Source organism: Lampetra fluviatilis, chromosome 68 (genome assembly GCF_964198595.1).
Source record: "Lampetra fluviatilis chromosome 68, kcLamFluv1.1, whole genome shotgun sequence".
Lineage (NCBI taxonomy): Eukaryota > Metazoa > Chordata > Hyperoartia > Petromyzontiformes > Petromyzontidae > Lampetra > Lampetra fluviatilis.
In genome coordinates this window covers 227,783-249,986 of record NC_136342.1, presented here as the reverse complement: position 1 = coordinate 249,986, position 22,204 = coordinate 227,783, and the positions used below count along the sequence as shown (strand labels likewise).

The 22,204-nt window shown below is 52.2% G+C and overlaps 1 protein-coding gene across 2 annotated transcripts; it reads right to left on the bottom strand.

The window, feature by feature from the left end:
- Positions 1-6,419: 6,419 nt before the first annotated feature.
- WDR5 (WD repeat domain 5) lies at positions 6,420-22,171 on the bottom strand. 2 transcript variants are annotated; one of them, XM_078883043.1, is made up of 14 exons: positions 21,979-22,171; positions 20,365-20,541; positions 19,741-19,849; positions 17,020-17,093; positions 16,100-16,189; positions 14,835-14,924; positions 13,196-13,279; positions 12,989-13,044; positions 10,976-11,022; positions 10,200-10,275; positions 9,326-9,359; positions 7,984-8,058; positions 7,239-7,326; positions 6,420-6,532 (listed from the first exon to the last, which is right to left on the bottom strand). In XM_078883043.1, the coding sequence occupies exons 2-14, from the start codon at positions 20,449-20,451 to the stop codon at positions 6,432-6,434; spliced, it is 1,011 nt and encodes a 336-aa protein (XP_078739169.1). In that variant the 5' UTR covers positions 20,452-20,541; positions 21,979-22,171; the 3' UTR covers positions 6,420-6,431. The 2 variants fall into 2 exon arrangements, with proteins under 2 accessions (XP_078739169.1, XP_078739168.1); XM_078883042.1 differs by having other exon boundaries at positions 14,835-14,934; positions 16,101-16,189.
- Between the last annotated feature and the right edge of the window lie 33 nt (positions 22,172-22,204).

The window sequence follows — 22,204 nt, the reverse complement described above, 5'->3', positions numbered from 1 at the left end:
CCACCACCATCACCACCACCATCACCACCACCATCACCGCCACCATCACCATGATCATCTGAGAACACCACCACCACCACTTTCACCGTGACCATCTGAGGACACCACCACCATCACCACCATCACCACCACCATCACCACCGCCTCACGAAGGAAACGCGACCATACCTGGTGTTGGAGAAGGGCGAGACGTCCATACAATCCGAGGCACAGCAGCCCCAAGGATGCTGATCGGTGAAACTGTGTTCCGGTTTCAGGATGTGAATGCTCAAGCCACAGCACACGGGCTTAAATAAATAAATAAATTTTCCCTCGGTAACCCCCCACACACGTAGCCGTGGGGGACGGGGAGCTGTAAATCCCCAAATACACAGCAGCAGCAGAAGGCATCGTCAGGGTCGGTACCGAACCCACGGCCTCCTGTACACCAGGCGAGGTAGTCAACATCTCATAGCCACCGTGATGATGATGACAGAGAGACGCAAACTCCAATATACAGCAGGAGCAGCAGCAGGCGTCAGGGTCGGGATCGAACCCACGGCCTCCTGTGTACCAGGCGAGGTAGTCAACATCTCATAGCCACCGTGATGATGATGAGTGACAGAGACGCAAACTCCAAATACACAACAGCAGGCGTCAGGGTCTGTACCGAACCCACGGCCTCCTGTACACCAGGCGAGGTAGTCAACATCTCATAGCCACCGTGATGATGATGAGAGAGACGCAGCAGCAGCAGGCATCGTCAGGGTCTGTACCGAGCCCACGGCCTCCTGTACACCAGGCGAGGTAGTCAACATCTCATAGCCACCGTGGTGATGATGAGAGAGAGAGACGCAGCAGCAACAGGCATCGTCAGGGTCTGTACCGAGCCCACGGCCTCCTGTGTACCAGGCGAGGTAGTCAACATCTCATAGCCACCGTGATGATGATGAGAGAGACGCAGCAGCAGCAGGCATCGTCAGGGTCTGTACCGAACCCACGGCCTCCTGTGTACCAGGCGAGGTAGTCAACATCTGAGTACCGAGCCCACGGCCTCCTGTACACGAGGCGAGGTAGTCAACATCTCAGTACCGAGCCCACGGCCTCCTGTACACGAGGCGAGGTAGTCAACATCTGAGTACCGAGCCCACGGCCTCCTGTGTACCAGGCTAGGTAGTCAACATCTCAGTACCGAGCCCACGGCCTCCTGTACACCAGGCGAGGTAGTCAACATCTGAGTACCGAGCCCACGGCCTCCTGTACACCAGGCGAGGTAGTCAGCATCTCCTGGCCACCGTGGGTCTCATGACTGGGCCGCACTGGCGATCAGGGCGGTGTTTGTGCGTGAACACCGGTGACCATTATTACAACCGGTGTTTGGCCTCCCCTAAGTCGACTCAGCCTTAAATACGTACCTGGGACGATGTGGAAAGGGGCCGTCCATAAATGACGTCACGCACCCAGTGGGGGGGGGGGGGGTCAGACACTTGTGACGACGGAAGGGGGGTTGAGAAATGTGACGTCACATCAAAATGCGCAACTTTAATAAATAAATAAAGACAACACGTTCTACTTAATTAATTAGACTTTTTTAAACATGTTTTCTCCTACAACATCAGAGTGTAGCGCCACATTAAATACGTACTACAATGACAATAGTTTAAAGCGATTTGAAGCGTGTTTTATTTTTTGGGGGGGGGGGGGAGGGGGCAGAGCTTTGTGACGTCATATTTGAGGGGGGGTCTGACTTTTTGTGACGCCGTGTGACGAGGGGGGGGTAAGAAATCGTCCAAAATCGCGTGACGTCATTTATGGACGGCCCCTAAGTCGACTCAGCCTTAAATAAGTACCAGGTACGATGTGTAAACAACGCCTTTTAATAGGACGTTGAGGCTTTGCGAACAATCTTTGCGTGTGATTGTATGTGCCTGTGTGTGAAAGTGCACCTAGCCTGGCACAATCGCCGCCACCGCCACTGGCTGTGTGAATGGAGGTGTCGTGTCCACGTGTGACTGTGATGCTGTGTGCGCATCGTTGTGATGCAGCAGCAGCAGCATCGCCGTCATCATCGTCAGACACCATCCATCGATGTGATAACTTTCATTTCAAAGATTTTAAAAACGCCGCCCACGGAGTAGATACTGAATCATTATGACGCGCGTGACTGAAATAGCGGCGTTAATAAAGGCGACGTGGAAAACGGCCTCGTGGTAAGACGATATAATTCTGTTTTCGCGAATGTTTTACTGGTAGGAACCTCCTGGTTACACCAGCCCACAGGGGATTATTGTGTCCGTGGTGCAGGGAGGGGCTGGGTGGGGAGAGGCTGGGTGGGGAGGGTGGGGCTGGGTGGGGAGGGGAGGGTGGGGAGGGGCTGGGTGGGGAGGGGCTGGGTGGGGAGGGGCTGGTTGGGGAGGGGCTGGCTGGGGAGGGGCTGGGTGGGGAGGGGCTGGGTGGGGAGGGGCTGGCTGGGGAGGGGCTGGGTGGGGAGGGGCTGGGTGGGGAGGGTGGGGCTGGGTGGGCTGGGAGGGGTGGGGCTGTATAGGGAGGGGCTGGTCACCCCGTGGTGCCCTTATAAAACTCAACGTTTCACCTACTCACGCCGGCTTGTGCCCGCCCTCACAGTCGGGCATATTTGCGGAATACACCACGCCCTGGCCGTTGACCCTGCAGGCCATTGACCGAGCAACCCACCAACGTTCCTACCAGCAGCTCCCACCGCAGCAGGAGGAGGAATGTGTTCACCGTCACGGGTTGAACTCGGAAGATATTTGCAGTTTCCAGCCGCGGATTGTGTCGACCTCGGGGGGAGGCCCAGCGGGGAGGGGCGGCCAACAGTGGCGGCTCCGCGTTCCGCTCAAGTTGTCGGTGACGTCCAGGGCATGGCTCGTCGTTTCTGTGCCGGTGTCGGGGTTTGTGATTCGCCATCAGCCACGGTCTACCCACAGCTGGACGATGGCCTCCCCTCCTCGTCATTCTCGCGATAATTGCACGGCCGGAGAGTTGTTGGGTGTCTCGGTCGACGCCGGTGGTGAGGTCCGTCTGGGCTGGGAGGTCCGTCTGGGCTGGGAGGGTCGTCTGGGCAGGGAGGTCCGTCTGGGCTGGGAGGTTCGTCTGGGCTGGGAGCCCCGCGGTGGGGGTTGTGTCGTCACGTGGTGTCTGGCGACGTCCCCATTGTTCAGCACGAAGGCCGCGTTTAAACTCAGAGTCGGCCTGTGGCCACATCTGGGACACTGAAGCTTACTGCTGCCCGGTCCGATTCTGTTCTTTAATTACTCTAACGCAACAGGTAAGTTGCAACCTGTGTCGAACCCAGCCATTCCTGTGCCCCCACAATCTTCCTGATGGCGCCTCTCCTTTTAGGCCCCGCCCACAAATGGCGTGGCCCCACCCCTTGCTATGCTTTGTGTTGTGTACATTATTGATTTTCCACAATGTGATCAACTTACTTAGCACATCCTCAATTATCGGCAAGTATTTAATATTGCCGATAGGCTAAGTAAAATATTGTAGAAAAATCAAACATTTGTAATCGCACATCAACAAATATCTCACGTCCTAAATGATACACAAGTCCAGTAAAGATCCCAAACTATCCCTCAATATCAGATTTCTTCCAAGAATCCAAAACTCGCCCCCAAATGTGGCTTCTCACCGAATCCGGCTTCAAGACGATTCAGACCACACCCTTCATCAGCAGAGCCACTCCGACCGGGGGAAGGGCCGCCGTAGTGCAAGGAAAATTCACCACCCGAGGCGCACTCGTGGTTCGGGTTATCACTCCATTTTACTTCAAAACAAACTGATGACAATTTAAAAAAATGAACACCGGCCGAAATGTCTCGACGCGCGCGACCCCCAGTCCCCCCCCCAGATCCTCAACGCCAGGGGCTCAATGTCTCCATCGGATCTTCGTCCGGGATGCCGATTTAAAAAATAAAAATAGACGATAATCACTGGCGCCCGACTCGTGAAGAGCCACGGTCATCATAGCGACAGGAATACTGGATGTGGTGTGCCGAAATAGTGCCGCTGGTAGACTGTAGGAGCATGCGGGACTTGACGCGGAGAAGCCACGGCCACAGGCGGCGAGAGGCATTCTTAGATGCGTTGTGGCCGATCGCTGGTCGACTGAAATCGGTGGCGGGCACCTCGCAGTGACAGAAGTACAATGGGCGTGCCGGGTGCCACCCGGAGATAGGCGATGGCGCCGCTGTAACATCGCTCGTGGCATCAGACCGTGCCCGTTATCCCCCCCCACCACCCTCGCAGTCTCCGGGACGGTCCGGTTTTGCAGCGAGGAAAATGAAAACAAATCGGTAAAGAGGCTGAAGTTCGTTTGGTCCCGCGTTGACGCCAAGGCCAAGATGACCCGCACACAACACAAACCCCTCTAACATAAATCCCCATTCAGCCTTTCTATCTCGAAGTTTCCAGTTTCCCGACACCGAGGGGCCAGGAAACGAATAACAAAATGTGCAGCGGACACCTACGGGGCGGTCTGCCCGTGAATCGTGACGAGGGTCGGGCTTCTACCGGGTCCACCTTGTCTGCGTTCCAACTCGGAGGCCAGCAGCCGCACCTGGCGATTGGTGGCAGCGGTGCTGGTGATGCTGTTGTTGTGGCCGAGCCGGTTCACAGAGGTTTTAAGTTCTTGGGCCACCCCCGGTTTAGCCTCGAGACGACAGAGGCCCAGCCTTGTTGGCACAGGAAGGGTTGCCGGGGAAACTTCCCCCACCAACTAACCGAGGTTCCCAAACAGATCAAATCACTTCTCTGGCGACGGGCAATCGCACCCGCCCCGCCGTCTGCACGCACCCTGGCGTTCGCGTCACGAAGGTGAAGATGCTTGTGCGCCCGTTGGCCAGGTTAACGGGGTGGGGGGAGGGAGGGCCCTTCGTGGCTGACAGAAGTGACCGTGTGGCGCTTAACCTGTTGCTGTGGGCCGTGTGTGCGTGAAATCCAAACCTGCTGGCCAATAAAACAAAATGAATGGGAAGTTTAAAATATAAATAAGAGCTAAGAGCGGGCCGTATGAAATTAAGTATCTGGGGGGGGGGGGGGGGTCAAGTTTAGATCCCGTGGGACCGAATGTTGCCCATCTCCTGCTCTGGGAGGGAAGGAGAGGGGGCAGACTGAAGAGAAACCTCGCAATCCGTGACCGCAACCCGAGTCGATCAGTCGGATCTTTCTCGCAACCAGGCGACGCTCGGAGCAACGGGGCGACACACACCAGGGCCACCTCACCCTCTTCCCCTCTCTCGTCACAACCTCCCGCCCCCACCGCCACTTCTGTCCACCCCCGTCCAAGCGTGTCTAAGGTCATGACTCAGTGGGGAGATTGTAGGGCGACTGTCAGCAGGGATAGTTGCCGCTGCGTTTCCCGCCGTCAAGGTCACGAGTCGCCCCAAAATCTGCAGACATCCGATCGCGGCTCCCCCTGGTGGGCGACTGGGACGGCAATGAACAAACGGATGGCAGAGGTCATGCGCGTCACACTTGTCAAACCCTGAAAAATGTATGGCGGCTTCCAAGCCGGTGCATGCGTGGGATGCTTTAAAATGAAACGTATTTAATGAGCAATTGACTCGTGACTTAGTGACAGCGATTGGTTCGAACGATAACTAAGTGACTGCTTGAATGAATGACCTAGTGACCAAGTGATGGGCTGATTGTGTAACTGAGCGAGTGACTGAGTGACCTGATTGAAATACTGGACTGACACATTTATTGAATGACCCAAGTGACTATGATTAACTGAATGCCTGACTGGCTGACCGATTAGACCCAGTGATTATTAGAAGCTCAGAGTTCAAATTCTCCTCCTGTTTCACACGCTGCCTTCAGCGACGCAGAGGTCACGAGGGGGGGGCCTGGAGTCTCCCATCTTCACGTTTAAACCTCCGCTCCCGGCCACGATGTATGTACAGTAAACTTTGTACGTATGGAACTTCTTTTGCACCGTACGTAGCCAACCGTGCTAATCGGAGTTGCGGGGGGGGGGGGACAAGCTGGGATGTCTCCATTTGACTCGGGGCGTCACGAGAGATGGACAAATTCGCCTTCCCCCAAGGAGATTTCACCTTCCTCCTCTCTCCTCCTGGTGCAGTTCGTCCCGTGGCCGTACATCGCGACCTCTCCCGACGCCTTCCTCCTCACGCATGGCACGCGCGCCCCCCCCCCCCCGCCGTCTCGGAGAGGAAGCGCCTCCCGCAACAACGCCACCCCCTACCGCCCCCCACCGCCCCCCGGCTTGCCCTTACGCGGTTTCACGCGCCCGCGGCATTTGTTTCCGCTGGCCCGGCCATCGCCATAAAAATTCCGCTTGCGGACCGTGACCCTTTTAAGCCTCCCGACAAACGCACAGGATTGTGGGTACGACTGTGAAGCGGCCGCCCCGCCCCCCACCCCTCCCTCCCACCCCCCCAACCCAACCCAACCCCCGCCCGCCCCTAACAGTCGCTCTTCCACAGCTTGATGGTTTTGTCGTTTTCAAGCGCGGCCGACGCGATGATATTCTCTGTGGGGTGGCACGCAGTACACAGCACCACGTCTGTACGGGGGGTCGGGAGGGGAGAAAAAGGCAGAAGGGAGAGTGGCGATGAGTACGGGCGGCAGGGTGGTGGTGGTGGCGACACTCGCGCCTCTCTGCCGAGGCCCTCCTGGCGTGGCCGACAGCAGCGGCAGCAGCAGCAGCAGCAACAGCAGCAGCAGCAACAGCAGCAGCAGGACCTCCACATTGGGCAGAATCAGAATGAGAATATTGATTTGCGCTGGAGGAATCCGATGAGCTATAAACCTCCTTTGTCCACAGCTGTCCAGTCGGGGCAGGTCAGAATATTACAACAAAAAATAATACAGAAACACGACAGGAGTGAAACTTATAGGCCAGGTAAACAAATCACTTTAAACATTATACACAAATAAAACTAGACTCTTATTTATCTTACTAGGTAAGGCAAGGTCAGGACCGTCCATAGGGGGCGGTGCGGGGTCCGGGGCAAGTCACACTGCGTGGGCCTCTCCACGCTTTCTAACTGAACCGCAAGTAAATACGTCCAACGCCGTGACGTCGGAGCGCGGAGGCCAAATCCCCCAAAGCGCGGGGCCCGGGGAGGTCGCCTCGATTCTCCGCACACTCGGGACGGCTCCGGGCAACGTCAGAGGTCAGGGGGGGTGGGGATAGGATTGCGAGTCGGAGGGGCGAGGAGTGTGGGGGGTGTGGGGGGTGTCGGGGATGTGGGGGGTGGTGCATGCACCCGTGTGTCCCTGCAGTTTCTGCACAATCTCCTTGGTCTGCAGGTTCCAGATGTAGACCAGGTTGTCCTCGGAGCCGGACACGATCCACTGCGGGCCAGCGGCGAGTCCCCACGCACACACACACACAGACACAGACAGACACGCACACAGACACACGCACACAGACACACACGCACACAGACACACACACGCACAGACACACACACATACAGACACACACACACAGACAGACGCACAACGCACGGCGGTCAACAGCAGCCATGGTTAATTCACTGCTGGATGAAGGACTCCCTTCACGCCCCCCTCCCCGATAATAAAGACACCACCACACACAACAACCTGATGCATAACAACGGTTCTTTTTGCGTTAGATTGCATAAATGTGTCGTTAAACCCCACCACAGCCAATTAGTAAGGTTTTTTCACGTAAACAAAATGTCAATTAGTTACTAGTTCAGCACGCCGCTTGTGTGTTGGAAGAGTGAACCCACAACATTTACAATGCGAGTACTGTGACGTTTAGCTGGTCATTACAACCAGCTCCATCAAGCGATTTAGCAGAATTGTGAAGAAGTCTTCCTGCTTGGTCTTAAAAAGAGTAAAGGTGATGTCATCAATGTGAACTTATGAGGTGCGAGACCAGACAGGGGGGTTAATGTCAACATGAGCCGACGTGACAACAACCCGACACCACAAACACCACCACACCACGATGATAGCAGCAGCAGCAGCAAGGGCTCGCACCTTCCCTCCCGTGACGGAGAAGTTGGCGAAGATGCAGTACTTCTCATTCTTGTGTCCCGTGTACCTTTTCAGGCACTGCACGGGGGCAAAGACAAAGATCACCCGCAGGGCCTTCAAAGACGGGTTGGGGCAAGTGCAGTTAGCGAGCACCTATTAAGGCCGGCACAGCACACATTAGTGGGGCGAGTAGCCAGCACAATGCCCGACCGTGTTTGTCTACCCAGTGGCGATGTTGAGTCGACCTAGGGGAGGCCCAGAACCAGTTCAGATAATTATCACTCGTGTTGGCCGCAGAGGTTGCAACCGGGTACCCGATACCCGTACCCTACCCAATACCTGTACCCTACCCGATACCCGGCTACCCGTACCCGGCCGGGTACGGGTAGCCGTCTACGACCCTGGTGCGGCCGGGTACGGGTAAGGAATCAAAACCCGTTTGCGACCTCTGGTTGGCCGTGAGCGCGAATTGAATTCGGGCCGCTGGGTTTGTAGCGCAGCACGCTAACTGCTACACTGTCACTCGCCACACATGTAAAGACCCGTGTCGCCTTCACGAGCCTGTCACGGGGCAAGTGGAGTTAGAGTGGCAGCGCCTGTGAAAACTAAACTCAAAAACGATGACATTCTTTACCAGATAAGGCCCACTGAGCTGTGTAGCTCTTTCTCAGACGAGAATTTCTGCAGCCAGAAATCCACGTGGCCATGGGGAGAGAGAGTCAACTCCAAATATATAGCGGGCGTCGTCGAGCTCGGGATGAAACCCACAGTTTGCTGCATGACAGGCGAGGTGGCTAACATCTCGCCACGTGGCGGCCCGTGAAGGAGGCCAGCACTGCTGACGAGGAGGAGGTGAGTGGCCAGCACCAACGCGCCCGCCCGGCCGCCCGAGTCGATTCTTCGTGTTCCCTCGTTTGTTTAGGCATTGCGACAAGTCACCTGATGTCGTCCGTGTAATGTTTCTGTAACTCAAGTGTGGTAATAATAGTGCTGCGATTGGTCCGATAACATGCTGCCCAAGGCCAACTCGCGCGACAGGAGGAATCGAATTTTTAACAGCGATTCACGCCGCGTGCAACGCATTCGTTATGTCGCTTGACGCGGTTGCTTTTGCCCCGATTTCTATTCATTTCATTGCGGTCTGTTATTTTTAATTTGCTTTAGCGTTCGTCACTTCCGTGACCCCCAGGTGACACACGCTGTTGCAAAATGAGGACTCTCTCTCTATCCCGGTCTCCCCCTCTCTCTCTCGAGTTCTCACCTTCGCCGTACAGAACTGGAGTTGCGCATTGTGTAGCGAGGTGTTGGCTGTGTGGGTGGACTGGGGTCAGTGAGGGCATCTCACCTTTCCCTTGCTGTAGTCCCACAACTTCAAGGTACTGGGGTGGGGTAGGGGTACAGCTGTGTTACACAAAGACAAAGGTCACCCGTAGAGCTTGTACAGACTCTTGGGGCAAGTGCTGTTTGCGAGCAGCACCTACGCAGGCCGCCTCCGTCTCTCCAGTGCCGATGTTTACACACCGCACCACCTACTCATTTGTTTAAAGCCGGGTCAGAATCAGATTATTGATTTATTTATACCGGAGGAACCCGATGAGCGATAAAGCCCCTTTTTCACAGATGTCCAGTCGGGGTGGGTTAGAACGTTACAGCAACAATACAAACACACAATCGGAGTGCAAATTATAGAAAATGTAAGCAAATAAAAATAACGAAATGTAAATAAAACTAATCTCTTTTTATTTTACCAGGTAAAGTCCACCCAAGGGAAGGCGCTTGCTTCAGATGATCACCTCTGATGTCTTGGCAGTGGTCGGGAATCGAATTCGTTCATAGCGCAGTGTGTTAATCACTGCACCACTGCTACACAACGCATACCCCCCCCAACATATACGAACGAGAATGTACAAAGATCCCCTGCATAGCCTTAACAGACTGTAGGGGCAAGTGCTGTTAGCGAGCACCTATGAAGGATGTTTACACACCACACCAGGTACTCATTTGAGGCCGAGTCGACCTAGGGGAGGCCCAAGACCGGTTCAGATAATCGTCACTGGTGTTGGTCGTGAGCGGGAATTGAACTCAGGTCGCCAGGTTCGTAGTGTAGCGTGCAAACCACTGCACGACCGCCCCCCACACACGATGTACACTCGCACATCCAACATTGTGACCGTGTGAGTGTTCATGTAAGGCGCTGGAGGTGCGTGCGAGTGCCCCACCTGTCCAGCGTGGCGGCAAGGATATACTTCCCGTTGGGAGAGAACTTGACAAATGACACAGGGGGGTTGTCGTCGTCTGCAGGAAGAGGGGGGTGAGGGGGGAGACAAAGAGAGTGAGGGGGGTGTGGGCCAGGCTAACCCGGGGCAGCTCACACAGGGACAGCCTGCACAGAGGTAGCCACGCACAAGGGAAAATCATTTATAGATTTGAAGCTTTCGTGACTGCAAGGATTCATATTCTTAGGTTTTTCGGTAAAGTCACGTAGGTAAAAATTTTTAATTAATAAAAGTAAAATAAAAATCACGACGTTTCGGAGGCAACACAAGCTTCCGTCTTCAGGTGGAACCGTCACAGCACGATAGCTATCACTTGATACAGCAATCGTGCTGTGACGGTTCCACCTGAAGACGGAAGCTTGTGTTGCCTCCGAAACGTCGTGATTTTTATTTTATTTTTATTAATTTTAATTTTTTACCTACATGGTGACTTTACCGAAAAAACCTAAGAATAGGGAAAATCATGCCGTGCAATGATTACGCATCGATCCATCTCTCTGAGGATGCATTCGTGCGGTCGCGAAGCAAGCGCCAGAGTGCGTGGACGACTGCCGGCCTGGGAGAGGGATTGCGAGGCCGCACGAGGCCCTGCTTGACCCCAGCTTGACCCGACCCCCTCGTAAAACACCTGATCACTCTGTCCGAGTCCACACGGACTCCACTGCTTGGTGAGATAGTGAGTAGTTGGGGGGGGGGGGGGGCTGGAGGTGGGGACCCACCTATGAGTGTCTTGAGACACTGTCCTGATGCTGTATCCCAGATCCGGCTGTGCGGCACGCGGGGAGGGAGGGGGGGGAATGGGAGACAATGACGAGACGGTGAGATTCACAGACGTGTGGGACAAGCGGGTAGAGAGCGAAGAGAAAGGGGAGGGCAAAGTTGGCAATGAACGGGGAAAAAAACAAGTGCGGCAGTCACAGTGCACGAGTGGAAAATTAAAAACTCTCCAATAGTGTGCCATGACTGTGGTCATCCAGAACAGACCGCACAACGCGTAGCGACGCAATGCCTGATCCACGAATATGAAGGAGATATCACGGCAATAAACCCCACTACTGGCGGCTTGACCACCTGGATGTGAAATTGGAGTTGATGCTCTGCATCAACATCAGCTATTCGAAAGAACAATAAGTGATGACGTAGATGCTGCGTTAAGGCAGCGAGTACCGGCCGATTCATCATCAACATCAACATCATCAACTAATCCCATATCTGCATTTCCCATAAATATGCTAAATTCCTCTTGATATGCAAATTATGTTGTCAAGGCGCTCTTCCCCCTCCAACCCAGCTTAAATATACGCTCCAAGCCTGGGGTGTTTCATTCAGACGCTGTCTTCCCGACAGACCTGTTCTTCACCTGAGGACGGCTGCTTGCGTTGTGGCCGAAACGTCGTGAGAATTATTTTATGTTTTATTTTTATTATTTTATTATTTCCCTTCTACGTGACTTTACCGAAAGAACCAAGAAGAACATCAACAACATCAGCAACATCATCATCAACATCAGCAACATCATCATCAACATCATCAACATCATCAACATCATCAACACCAACAACATCAACAACATCATCAACATCATCAACATCAGCAACATCATCAACATCATCAACATCATCAACACCAACAACATCAACAACACCAGCAGTGCCCTGGCCACTGCTGCAGTGAGAGCCTGGTCAAGCAGCCGTCGTCACCTGCGTAGACCCCTCCAATGCCACCGACGCACCCGGCTCCTGCCGCACCACAACGTGGCGATGTCATCGCCGCTCCCGATCTGCGCCGCACGCGTTTGGACTCTAACTAAATTTCCGAATCTGTTTGGCTGCTCTCAATGTCCACGTGATAAGCCACTTCATTGAGCTGTCATTTGTGAAAAAGAAGCTAAAAACTCAGTGTGCTTTACCTGTTAAAACAAAAAGTGTTTAATTTCGATGTAAAGCTTTCGTGACTGCAGGGATTCATATTCTTGGTTCTTTCGGTAAAGTCGCGTAGAAAGATATTCTTAGGTTTTTTCGGTAATAAAACCTAAGAATATGAATCCTTACAGTCACGAAAGCTTCAAATCTAGAATCACGTAGAAAGAACCAGGAATATAAACAGTGTTTTGTTTTATTTGTATATTTTTGTCAGCGATTTGTTTACCTTTCCTAGACTTTGCACTTCTGTTGTGTTTTTGTATTGTTTGTTGTTGTAACTTTCTGACCCACCCCAACTGGATATCTATGAAAAAGAGCTTCATAGCTCATCTGATTTCTTCAGGATAAATAAATATTCTGATTCCGATTATCTTGGCGTTAAGCGCGCACAAGCGCCCCCTCCCACACTTCGGCCTTCGTTTCCATGTCGATAAGTTGCGTGGGATGTAGTCTAGGTGTAGTGTGTGTGGGTGTTGTGGTGTGTGTGGATAGTGTGGTGTGGGTAGTGTGGTGTGGGTAGTGTGGTGTGGGTAGTGTGTGAGTAGTGTGGTGTGGGTAGTGTGGTGTGGGTAGTGTGGTGTGGGTAGTGTGTGGGTAGTGTGGTGTGGGTAGTGTGTGGGTAGTGTGGTGTGGGTAGTGTGGTGTGGGTAGTGTGGTGTGGGTAGTGTGGTGTGGTGTGGGTAGTGTGGTGTTGGTAGTGTGGTGTGGTGTTGGTAGTGTGGTGTGGGTCGTGAGGTGTGGGTAGTGTGGTGTGGGTAGTGTGTGGGTAGTGTGGTGTGGGTAGTGTGTGGTGTGGGTCGTGTCTCTCACCACAGCCCGTCATAGCTGCTGGACACGATGAGGGAGCCGTCCCGGTTGAAGTGAACCTGACACAAGAGCGACACGGATATCAGCTCACACGGCAGTGGTGCGGCGGTGTGCGGCGGTGTGTTGTGGTTGGGTGTGATGGTGCAGTGCGGTGGGGTGCGATGGTGCGGTTTGAGTGTGCTGGTGTTCCGCAGGTGGGGCGCATCTCACCGCTGACACGGGGTCGGAGTGTGCGGGCAGCGTTTTGAGACATTTCCCCGTCTTCACATCCCAGATGCGCACGCTCTCATCAAACTGGGGTCACAGCGACGACAGGGTCGATTAACGACAGCGACAATTAGCAGGGCGCTGGTGCTGTGGTGAAGGCCGTGCTTCACCACAGCACCAATACCCGCCACTCACCACCAAGCGATGGTGACGTCACCACGGTGCCGGTGCCAGGCTAGGTGTACACTTTGAGGCCACGTCAAGTATCAAAGGCTCACTGACAGGAGGTCACGGGACAGACCCAGGTGCCATGGGTTGACGGACTGAGTAGACTGGTAGATGCACCACTGTGCCCCCTACTGTGCCAACAACGCCATACATCACACCACATCACATCACACCATACTACACGTTACACACGTCTCCTCACACCCAAGACAAAGATCCCCTGCGTAGTCGTTAACAGACTGTTGGGACAAGTGCCGTTTGCGAGCAGCACCGATGAAGGGCGGCACGGCACACGGGTGGGTGGGGAGGGGCCGGCACCACGCCCAGACACCTTTGCCTCCCGAGTGACGATCTTTACATACTCCATCAGGTACTCGTTTTTGGGGCCGAGTCGACCTACGGGAGGCTCATGATCGGTTCAGATAATCGTCGCTGATGTTGGTGACCATGAACGGGAATCGAACTCGGCCTCCCGGGCTCATAGCCACTGCTCCCCCCACACGCTCACGCATAGCCGCTCACGCATAGCCGCTCACGCATAGCCGCTCACGCATAGCCGCTCACGCATAGCCGCTCACGCATAGCCGCTCACGCATAGCCGCTCACGCATAGCCGCTCACGCAGAGACGCTCACGCAGAGACGCTCACGCATAGCCGCTCACGCATAGCCGCTCACGCATAGCCGCTCACGCATAGCCGCTCACGCATAGCCGCTCACGCATAGCCGCTCACGCAGAGACGCTCACGCATAGCCGCTCACGCATAGCCGCTCACGCAGAGACGCTCACGCAGAGACGCTCACGCAGAGACGCTCACGCAGAGACGCTCACGCAGAGACGCTCACGCAGAGACGCTCACGCATAGCCGCTCACGCATAGCCGCTCACGCATAGCCGCTCACGCATAGCCGCTCACGCATAGCCGCTCACGCATAGCCGCTCACGCAGAGACGCTCACGCAGAGACGCTCACGCATAGCCGCTCACGCAGAGACGCTCACGCAGAGACGCTCACGCAGAGACGCTCACGCATAGCCGCTCACGCATAGCCGCTCACGCATAGCCGCTCACGCAGAGACGCTCACGCAGAGACGCTCACGCAGAGACGCTCACGCAGAGACGCTCACGCATAGCCGCTCACGCATAGCCGCTCACGCATAGCCGCTCACGCATAGCCGCTCACGCAGAGACGCTCACGCAGAGACGCTCACGCAGAGACGCTCACGCAGAGACGCTCACGCAGAGACGCTCACGCAGAGACGCTCACGCATAGACGCTCACGCAGAGACGCTCACGCAGAGACGCTCACGCAGAGACGCTCACGCAGAGACGCTCACGCAGAGACGCTCACGCAGAGACGCTCACGCAGAGACGCTCACGCAGAGACGCTCACGCTTCATGTGTGCACGATCCTCACCGAGCCCGAGACGATGAGATTCGACTGGGGATTGAAGTTACAGCAAAACACGTAGTTGCTGTGTCCCTTCAGGGTCTTCAGGCATTTACCCTGCAGGGCCATCAGGGGCAAGGGAGGGCGGAGAAGGCAAGGCACGGTAAAGGCACGGTAAAGGCACGGTAGTGCTGCATGCACCACGAATATTCTGGGCATGTCATCCAATCGATGACTGTCTCCGATTTGTGGCTCCGTCATCCAACCAATAAAATGAGCTCAACTACTAAACTATTTTTTATTTGACCAGGTAAGGCCCAATGAGCTATAATGCTCTTTTTCAGAAACGACCTGGCTAACACAAATAACGCTCAACAAAGTGGCTTAATGTGCACATTTGTAGTGACTTGGAGCGTCACTACCGTGTGGGCCTACACACGCGTGATGCCACTACGCGGGGGAGCGTCACTACTACGGGGGTCCACACACACACACATGACGTCATCACGTCTGGTTGCGGGAATGACGTCACGGCCGCTTCGGGGGGTTTGGAGGCCGTGGGTCAGTACCGCGGGGATTGTGTGAGGCTGTGGCACTCTGGGTGAACCCGGCTGGACACGTGACCGGATCAAGGTGGGGGCCGGGGGCCCCTTGGGGGCCACGTGGACAGAAGAACTTCTTGAGAGTTCTTGAAGGTGGGCGTAGGCCGGGGTGTGGCCCGGACACGCCGAGGCGCATATAAGCGGCCTCCGCAGCGGGTGCGGGGCTGCTCGTGTCCAGGGTGAAGATGCCTCGTGAAGACGCCTCGTGAAGAAGAGTCAAGCCTCAAGTCGTCAGCGTGGCCAACCAGTAGCCCCCTCCTGGCTTGGCCACGCTAGTCGTATCAGAGAGTGTTAGTGAGTGATGGTGTGTGTTGGTGCGTGTTAGCGAGGATAGGTCGGTGGTCACCACTCTATGTTAAGAGTTACCTTTGTGTGGATAATAAATAGCGTTGCCTCCCAAGTTCCAGTGTGCGCCTGAGTGAACCCATTACACATTTATAGCAGCCAAATACTCTATAAACGCATGTTTCTAAATGTGGAGGGAAAACCCAGAGGACCCGGAGAAAATTTTGCATGACCACGGGGAGAAAGACGTGTAACCAAATATACAGCAGGCGTCACGGTCCGGATCGAACCCACGACCTCCTGCATACCAGGCGAGGTAGTTAACATCTCCTAGCCACCATGGTGCGATTGGGCATTTGGGTCACGGGGTCCACGATCAGGGTCAGAGATCGAGTTGATACCTACCGAGTTCATGTCCCAGATCTTCAGGGTTTTGTCATCGGAGGCTGAGACAAGGAGATTCGAATCCGAGGACCATGCCACGTCGGAGATACCCTGTGAAGATCATCAATCATCATCAGCATCATCATCAGTAGCAGCAGCATCCACAGAATCGTCATCAGCATCACCTGCTGTAGCAGCAACATCATGAGTATTAATTGCTAAGAGTAGCAGCACCGTGAGCATCATCATTTCCAGCAAGAACAGCATCAGTAGTATTATAAGCAGCTTTATGAACATCTGCCGCAGCATCATCATCAGCATTATCAATAGCAGCAGCATCAGCATCTTCATCAGCAGCATTACAATTATCAGCAGCATTCACCACCATCATCATCAGGAGCAGCAAATCGTATATCCCACTCAATAGGGACTGAGCTATGAGCAGATATGTGAAAAGGTCAGATATGTGAATGTCTACAGAAAATTAGAGTTGTTATGCCAAGCGCAAATAGTGCACTGGGCCTGAGCAGTAAATTGGTCACGGTGGAAATGTGACTGTCGGATAGATGATGTCCTGTACTATCACAATAGCGTACTCACAGACTGGGGTTTCAAATTGGGAGCGGGAGTGTCACGGTTAGACCTCTGCGCTATAAACCCAAAGACCCGAGTTCGATTCCCGCTCACGACCAACAACAGCGTAGATTATCTGAATCAGTCCTGACCTAGGTCGACTCAACCCCAAAAATGAGTATCTGGTGCAGTGTGTAAACATCGGCAGTAGAGAGACAAGAGTGGCTGGCCAGGCGTGATGGTGGACATCCCCCCCTTCGTGTGCAGTGCCGGCCTTCACAGTTGCTGCTAGCTAACAGCACTTGCTCTCAGAGTATGGCAAGGTTATACGGGGAATCTTTGTCTTTATTTGAGCGGATCCCCCTCACCAGCTTGTGCCCCGAGATGGTCTTCTCAAACTTCCCATCGTATGCACCCCAAATCTTTATTAGCTTGTCAGCGGCTGTGAATGAACAGGCACACATACACACATCACACACACATACCGTACACTATAACATGCAGTACATACTTCTGTTCACTGGATCACGTTATATCCAATTCGCATCCGCGTTATAAAAAATGTGTTCCCCGATACATTCATATGCGTGCGATTTTTGTGTACGTCGCGTGATTTATAATCAACGGTCGTACGGCTGACTCGGCATAGCTTCGCACAAGGCGGGATGCAGTTGAATGATGCTACCCTACACGCGCCTTAGTGTTTGTTCAACCTGTGCACGCATCTCACCTGTTATCCCGGACTGTGCTTTACCCTATATTATTGATTATAGTGCGATTTTTCTACAATGCGTTGTTCTTCAGGAACGCAACAAGCGCGTTATAGGAGAATAGACTGAATTTATATACCCGTTAACAAAACTCAGCACATTGGTCAACAACACTGTGTGGCTTTAAGAGGAACCACTTAAATATGTTTTAAATCGCACCTTTTTACGTGCTATGTAGAAGAGTAATTGCCTGAAACGTCGCCCATTTATATATTTTGAAAAGTGTGCAACAGGACACGCACGTTAGGTGCACACACGGCTCAGAGTGGCGAGTGTTATAGGATATTGTCCACCCAGCCTGACATACGAGCATCTGGTGCGGTGTGTACAGGAACACCCTGCACTTTCGCCTGGTTGCGAACGTCAAAGCAGAGCCTTTATTTAGCCTTGCTCATGAAGTTTGACTATGTCAAGCTTCTCTTGCAAATTGAGAACCTTATGGGTTATTTTAGCTTTACTATCACCACACTTAGGACCCATTATGAATATATTAAAGCACAAAACTAAGTATTTTACAGTAATCACAAAAATAAGCACCGTATGAATACTGTACACGTGTTTAATAATCACGAAAATAACTATGAACACTGTAGTATTATACTGTTATCACAAAAATAACTATGAATTGTTTACAGGAAAATCACAGAAATAAGTACAGTACATTGTGTGTTGACCGACTCTCTGTGTTGCATTACATCACATTTCGATATTTTGCGAGGTTATTTAATTTTAGTGTCTTTCTCCTAATTTTCAAGCTTGCGTGCCGTGCCACGTCGTCATCTTACTTGCGCAGCAGCAACACGTTGCCGTCCACTCATTGATATGCTAATTTTCTCTGCCCCCTCCCTCTCTCTGTCCCCGCCCCCCCTCCCTATATTTAAGGGACCGTTTACAGAAACGACCCCTCTCTCTGTGCCGATATGTGTCCTCTCTCTGTGTGTCCTTGTGATGTCTGTCTGCTTGTATGTCTGTCTATAGTTTTCTAGTTAGATTTTTGTTGCCATTTCTCTTACGCCTGATGATGATTGCTTGTGTTGCAATCGAAACGTCGCTATTATTTTAATTTATTATTTTATCTTTAGACGTGACTTAACCGAAATAACCAAATAATAAGTACAGTATTAATAACGTATGAATAAACACAAATATAAGAGATGCTCACTGAACGACTTTTATTCAAAGACTGAACGAAAAAGATGGCGCGTGGCACGAACGCCGTGGAAGGTTTGGGATGACATCGGACGAAAGAGAAAAGCAAGCGGACGGAATTTGAAATGTGGTTACAATTGAAAACGGCCAAAAGAGCGAAGCGACGAAAGTCAAGGTATTGCTGTATGTGGATAGTAGCACCTACTAAATATTATTTCCTTTGAAAGGCCAAGGCAGTCTTATTGACGAGTACTCCAGAATACACACTTAATTCGAGACCCAAACATCGCAAACCTCCTGGCTTGACATTCCTTCCTGAAGACACTGCTATAACTATCAACCGCATCAGAACATCAACATGCTGATGCAGCACCCCATCGCCTTCATGAATGTAAATTTAAGACAGCCACAGCAGTAGTGTGATTGTGGCCACGCAACCCAAACTATGGACCATATAATAAACCCAGTGACACACAGACATAAAGACTCAGAGATAGAGAGACCCACAGAGATACAGTAAAGACAAGACAAAGTTGTGCGAGTTTGACCATCCAACCCACACTATGGACCGCACAGTAAAGCCACCGATGTCTGCGCTCCTTCAACGGAGGAGGAACAGAAACACGACTTGAACGCTCTCTCTGCTGAAGCCATCTCGTCATGGTCAGCAGCAGACCTCCACATTGGTATACAGCTCCTGAACATACGGCCATCGGGCGCAAGAATAGCATTGACTCACGAGTTGAGTTGTTTGTTATCTGTGCTTGGGCGCCACAGTGGCGAGATGTTAACTACCTCGCCTGATATACAGGAGGTCGTGAGTTCGATCCCCGACCCTGACGCCTGCTGTATATTTGGAGTTTGCACGTTCTCCCTGTGGTTGCGTGAATTTTTCTCCGGGTACTCCGGTTTTTCCCTCCACATATAGAATCAATGTGCGTTTAGAGTATTTGGCTGCTATACATTGCCAAGTGATAAGCCACTTAGTTGCGCTATCATTTGTGGCCGGGTCACTTCTGAAAAAGAGCTATTTAGCTCAGTGGGCCTTACCAGGTAAAATTAAAACTAGTTTAGTTAAATAGTTGAGTTTGTGCACCACTGCTGACACAGCAGCGTCACCACATCAGCTGCTTTAACGTCGCCGCTGTCTGGATTATGGAGAGAACTCACAGGAACTGGCGAGCCACTCTCCGTTGGGGCTGAACTTGACGGAGGACACGGCCTTGGTGTGGCCGGCCAGCGTGAACTTGAGCGTGTAGTTGGGCTTCATGGGGGTCGGCTGGGGGCGGAGAGGGGGGTGGGGGAATGGGGGGACAGACGGGGGAAGAGACAAAATCATCATCGTCGTCATTATCTACATCAATTGGCAACTGCATCATCACTATCATCATTGCCATCATCATCATTGTTAAATTACTTAAAAACTAAGCATTTTTTTTCATTATGTAAAGCCCACTGCGCTATACAGCTCTTTTTCAGAAGTGACCTGGCCACAAATGATAGCTCAACCAAGTGGTTCATCGTGTGTAAATTTATAGCAGTCCAATACTCTAAACGCGTGACTTTGATGACGTGGAGAAAAATCCAGACAAACATGGGGAGAACATGCAAACTCCAATATACAGCAGGAGTCAGGGTCGGGATCGAACTCGCAACATTCTGTATACCAGGCGAGGTAGTTAACACCTCGCCACCGTGGTGCCCAGAATCACCATCATCACGGTCATCCCAATCGTTTTCTTCAGTATGGGAAGGGAGCAGTCATCCGGAGGGCACCCCCTGCGTGCGCCGCACCTTGCCCTGGCTGTTGGAACTCGCTGGTGGCGCCGTCGCTTGCGACTTCTCTCCGTCCGCCTCTGCCTTCTTCTCCTCCGACGCCATCACGGGATCCGATCCTCACGCAGTTACACTCCTCTCCCCTCCCTCTCCCTGGCCGTGGGAACCCGCGAGCGAACGAGCGCACGCTGACTTCTGCGGACGGGCAACGGGGTGTGACGTAGGCACAATAAGACCGGCACGGATGGTAGCAGCTATACACACATCAAGTCACAGTTAATCAACGTATGGTGGACCTGCAAAGGCACCCAATTAAACAGCGTATTACTTGATAATACGCTTCCAAGCAGCACTAAGCCTGTAGCTCTTTAAGACAGAACTAGGACTTTCTTCACAATTCTGGCTATCGCCTGATGAAGCTCGTTCTAATCACCAGCGAAACGTCGAACTCGAATTACTCTCCAACACACAGCGGTGTGCTGAATTAGTGGCTAATTGGCACGTTTTGTCTACGTGACAAACCTTACGAATTGGCTGTTTCGGGTGGTGGCGGGTGTAGCGACACATTTATATTTACGCGATCTAACCCAAAAATAATAACGCCTTTATTATGGATTTGTACAGAATTTAGACGTAACAGAAAATGGCTTGAGAATATATTTTCCCCTTTATTATGGCAAGAAAACAGGTGTTAAGATGTTAAAACACCAAACTGAAACCTTTTAGCAATCAATTTAAAAGACAATGCAGATATTATCAGAGTACGTATTTTGTTTGCATTCTGACCACAAGTACTGTGGTTAATGCAGACATGATTCCTTGTAAAAGGTTTCACTTTGGCGTTTTAACATCTTAACACAGCTGTTTTGTTGCCAGAAAATAGGGGAAAACCTATTCTCATATTTTGGTACTGGCAAAGGAGGTCCCATGATGTGGCTTAACGATATAAGAGATCGGTGTGATGAAGATGTGGCACTACTGGAGCACATTGGCACAAGGCAGAGAGGAAAGCGGAAATATGACGAATCGTGCAAGACACCTATGGGCCCATCTGCCCATGGATCGTGATGATGACAGCATTTAATCTGCCAGTTGGGAAGACAGTCGATATCAGCCACCCATTAGCGACGTGGCATCAACGACACTAATTAAACTAATGAACACTCACATTAACTATAACATTTATTACGAAACAACAGTATTGTACTGTATCATATTTAGCCAGTCATTTGTTAAAAGTGCAGTCGACAGCAGCCGGTCAAGAGCGAGAGCAGAACCTCATCGACACTAATTAAACAAATGATCACTTTACTTAACAATGATAACATTCATCACTTAGCGTATGAATACTATGACAACATTGCACAAGCATTTTACTGAGTAATGGTCAAGTGCAGAGTCAGCTACAGCAGACACTCACGGCCTAAAACGACACCCGACTAAACCAAATTAAACACTTACAACATTCACAAATACGACATTAATTTCATTAAGGATAATAAAAAAAAACCGAATCATTACGATGATGATGAAATTAACACAAAGACCCACGATTCGCTGCCACACGCCACAAGGCCACGCGTCAAATCTGTTAACACACCAAGCAGAGATTCCGTCAAACCTCAAACTTACCGCGTCGCCTATCGGCTCGCAGACGACAAAAGAAGCGCAACTGTGAGGAAACGACCTCTCAATTGGGGAAGCTTAAACGTTGAAATCGTAATTTATTATTATTACTGTATACAGCTTAGGCCTTCATCTAGTCGAGCTGGGGCAGTGGCGCGCGCATCGCGGGAGGCGGGGCCGTGAGGAGGGGGGTCAGAGGTCACGTGAGGCGAGGGGCGGGTGGTGATATCGT

Excerpts from the sequence above, each read along its gene's own strand:
- WDR5 (XM_078883042.1), bottom strand. The coding sequence starts at position 20,451 with ATGGCGTCGGAGGAGAAGAAGGCAGAGGCGGACGGAGAGAAGTCGCAA. Across the intron at positions 10,276-10,975 it reads GTGTCTCAAGACACTCATAG|ACGACGACAACCCCCCTGTG; the intron begins GTGGGTCCCCAC and ends CTCTTCCTGCAG. Across the intron at positions 9,360-10,199 it reads CTTGCCGCCACGCTGGACAG|TACCTTGAAGTTGTGGGACT; the intron begins GTGGGGCACTCG and ends ACCCCACCCCAG.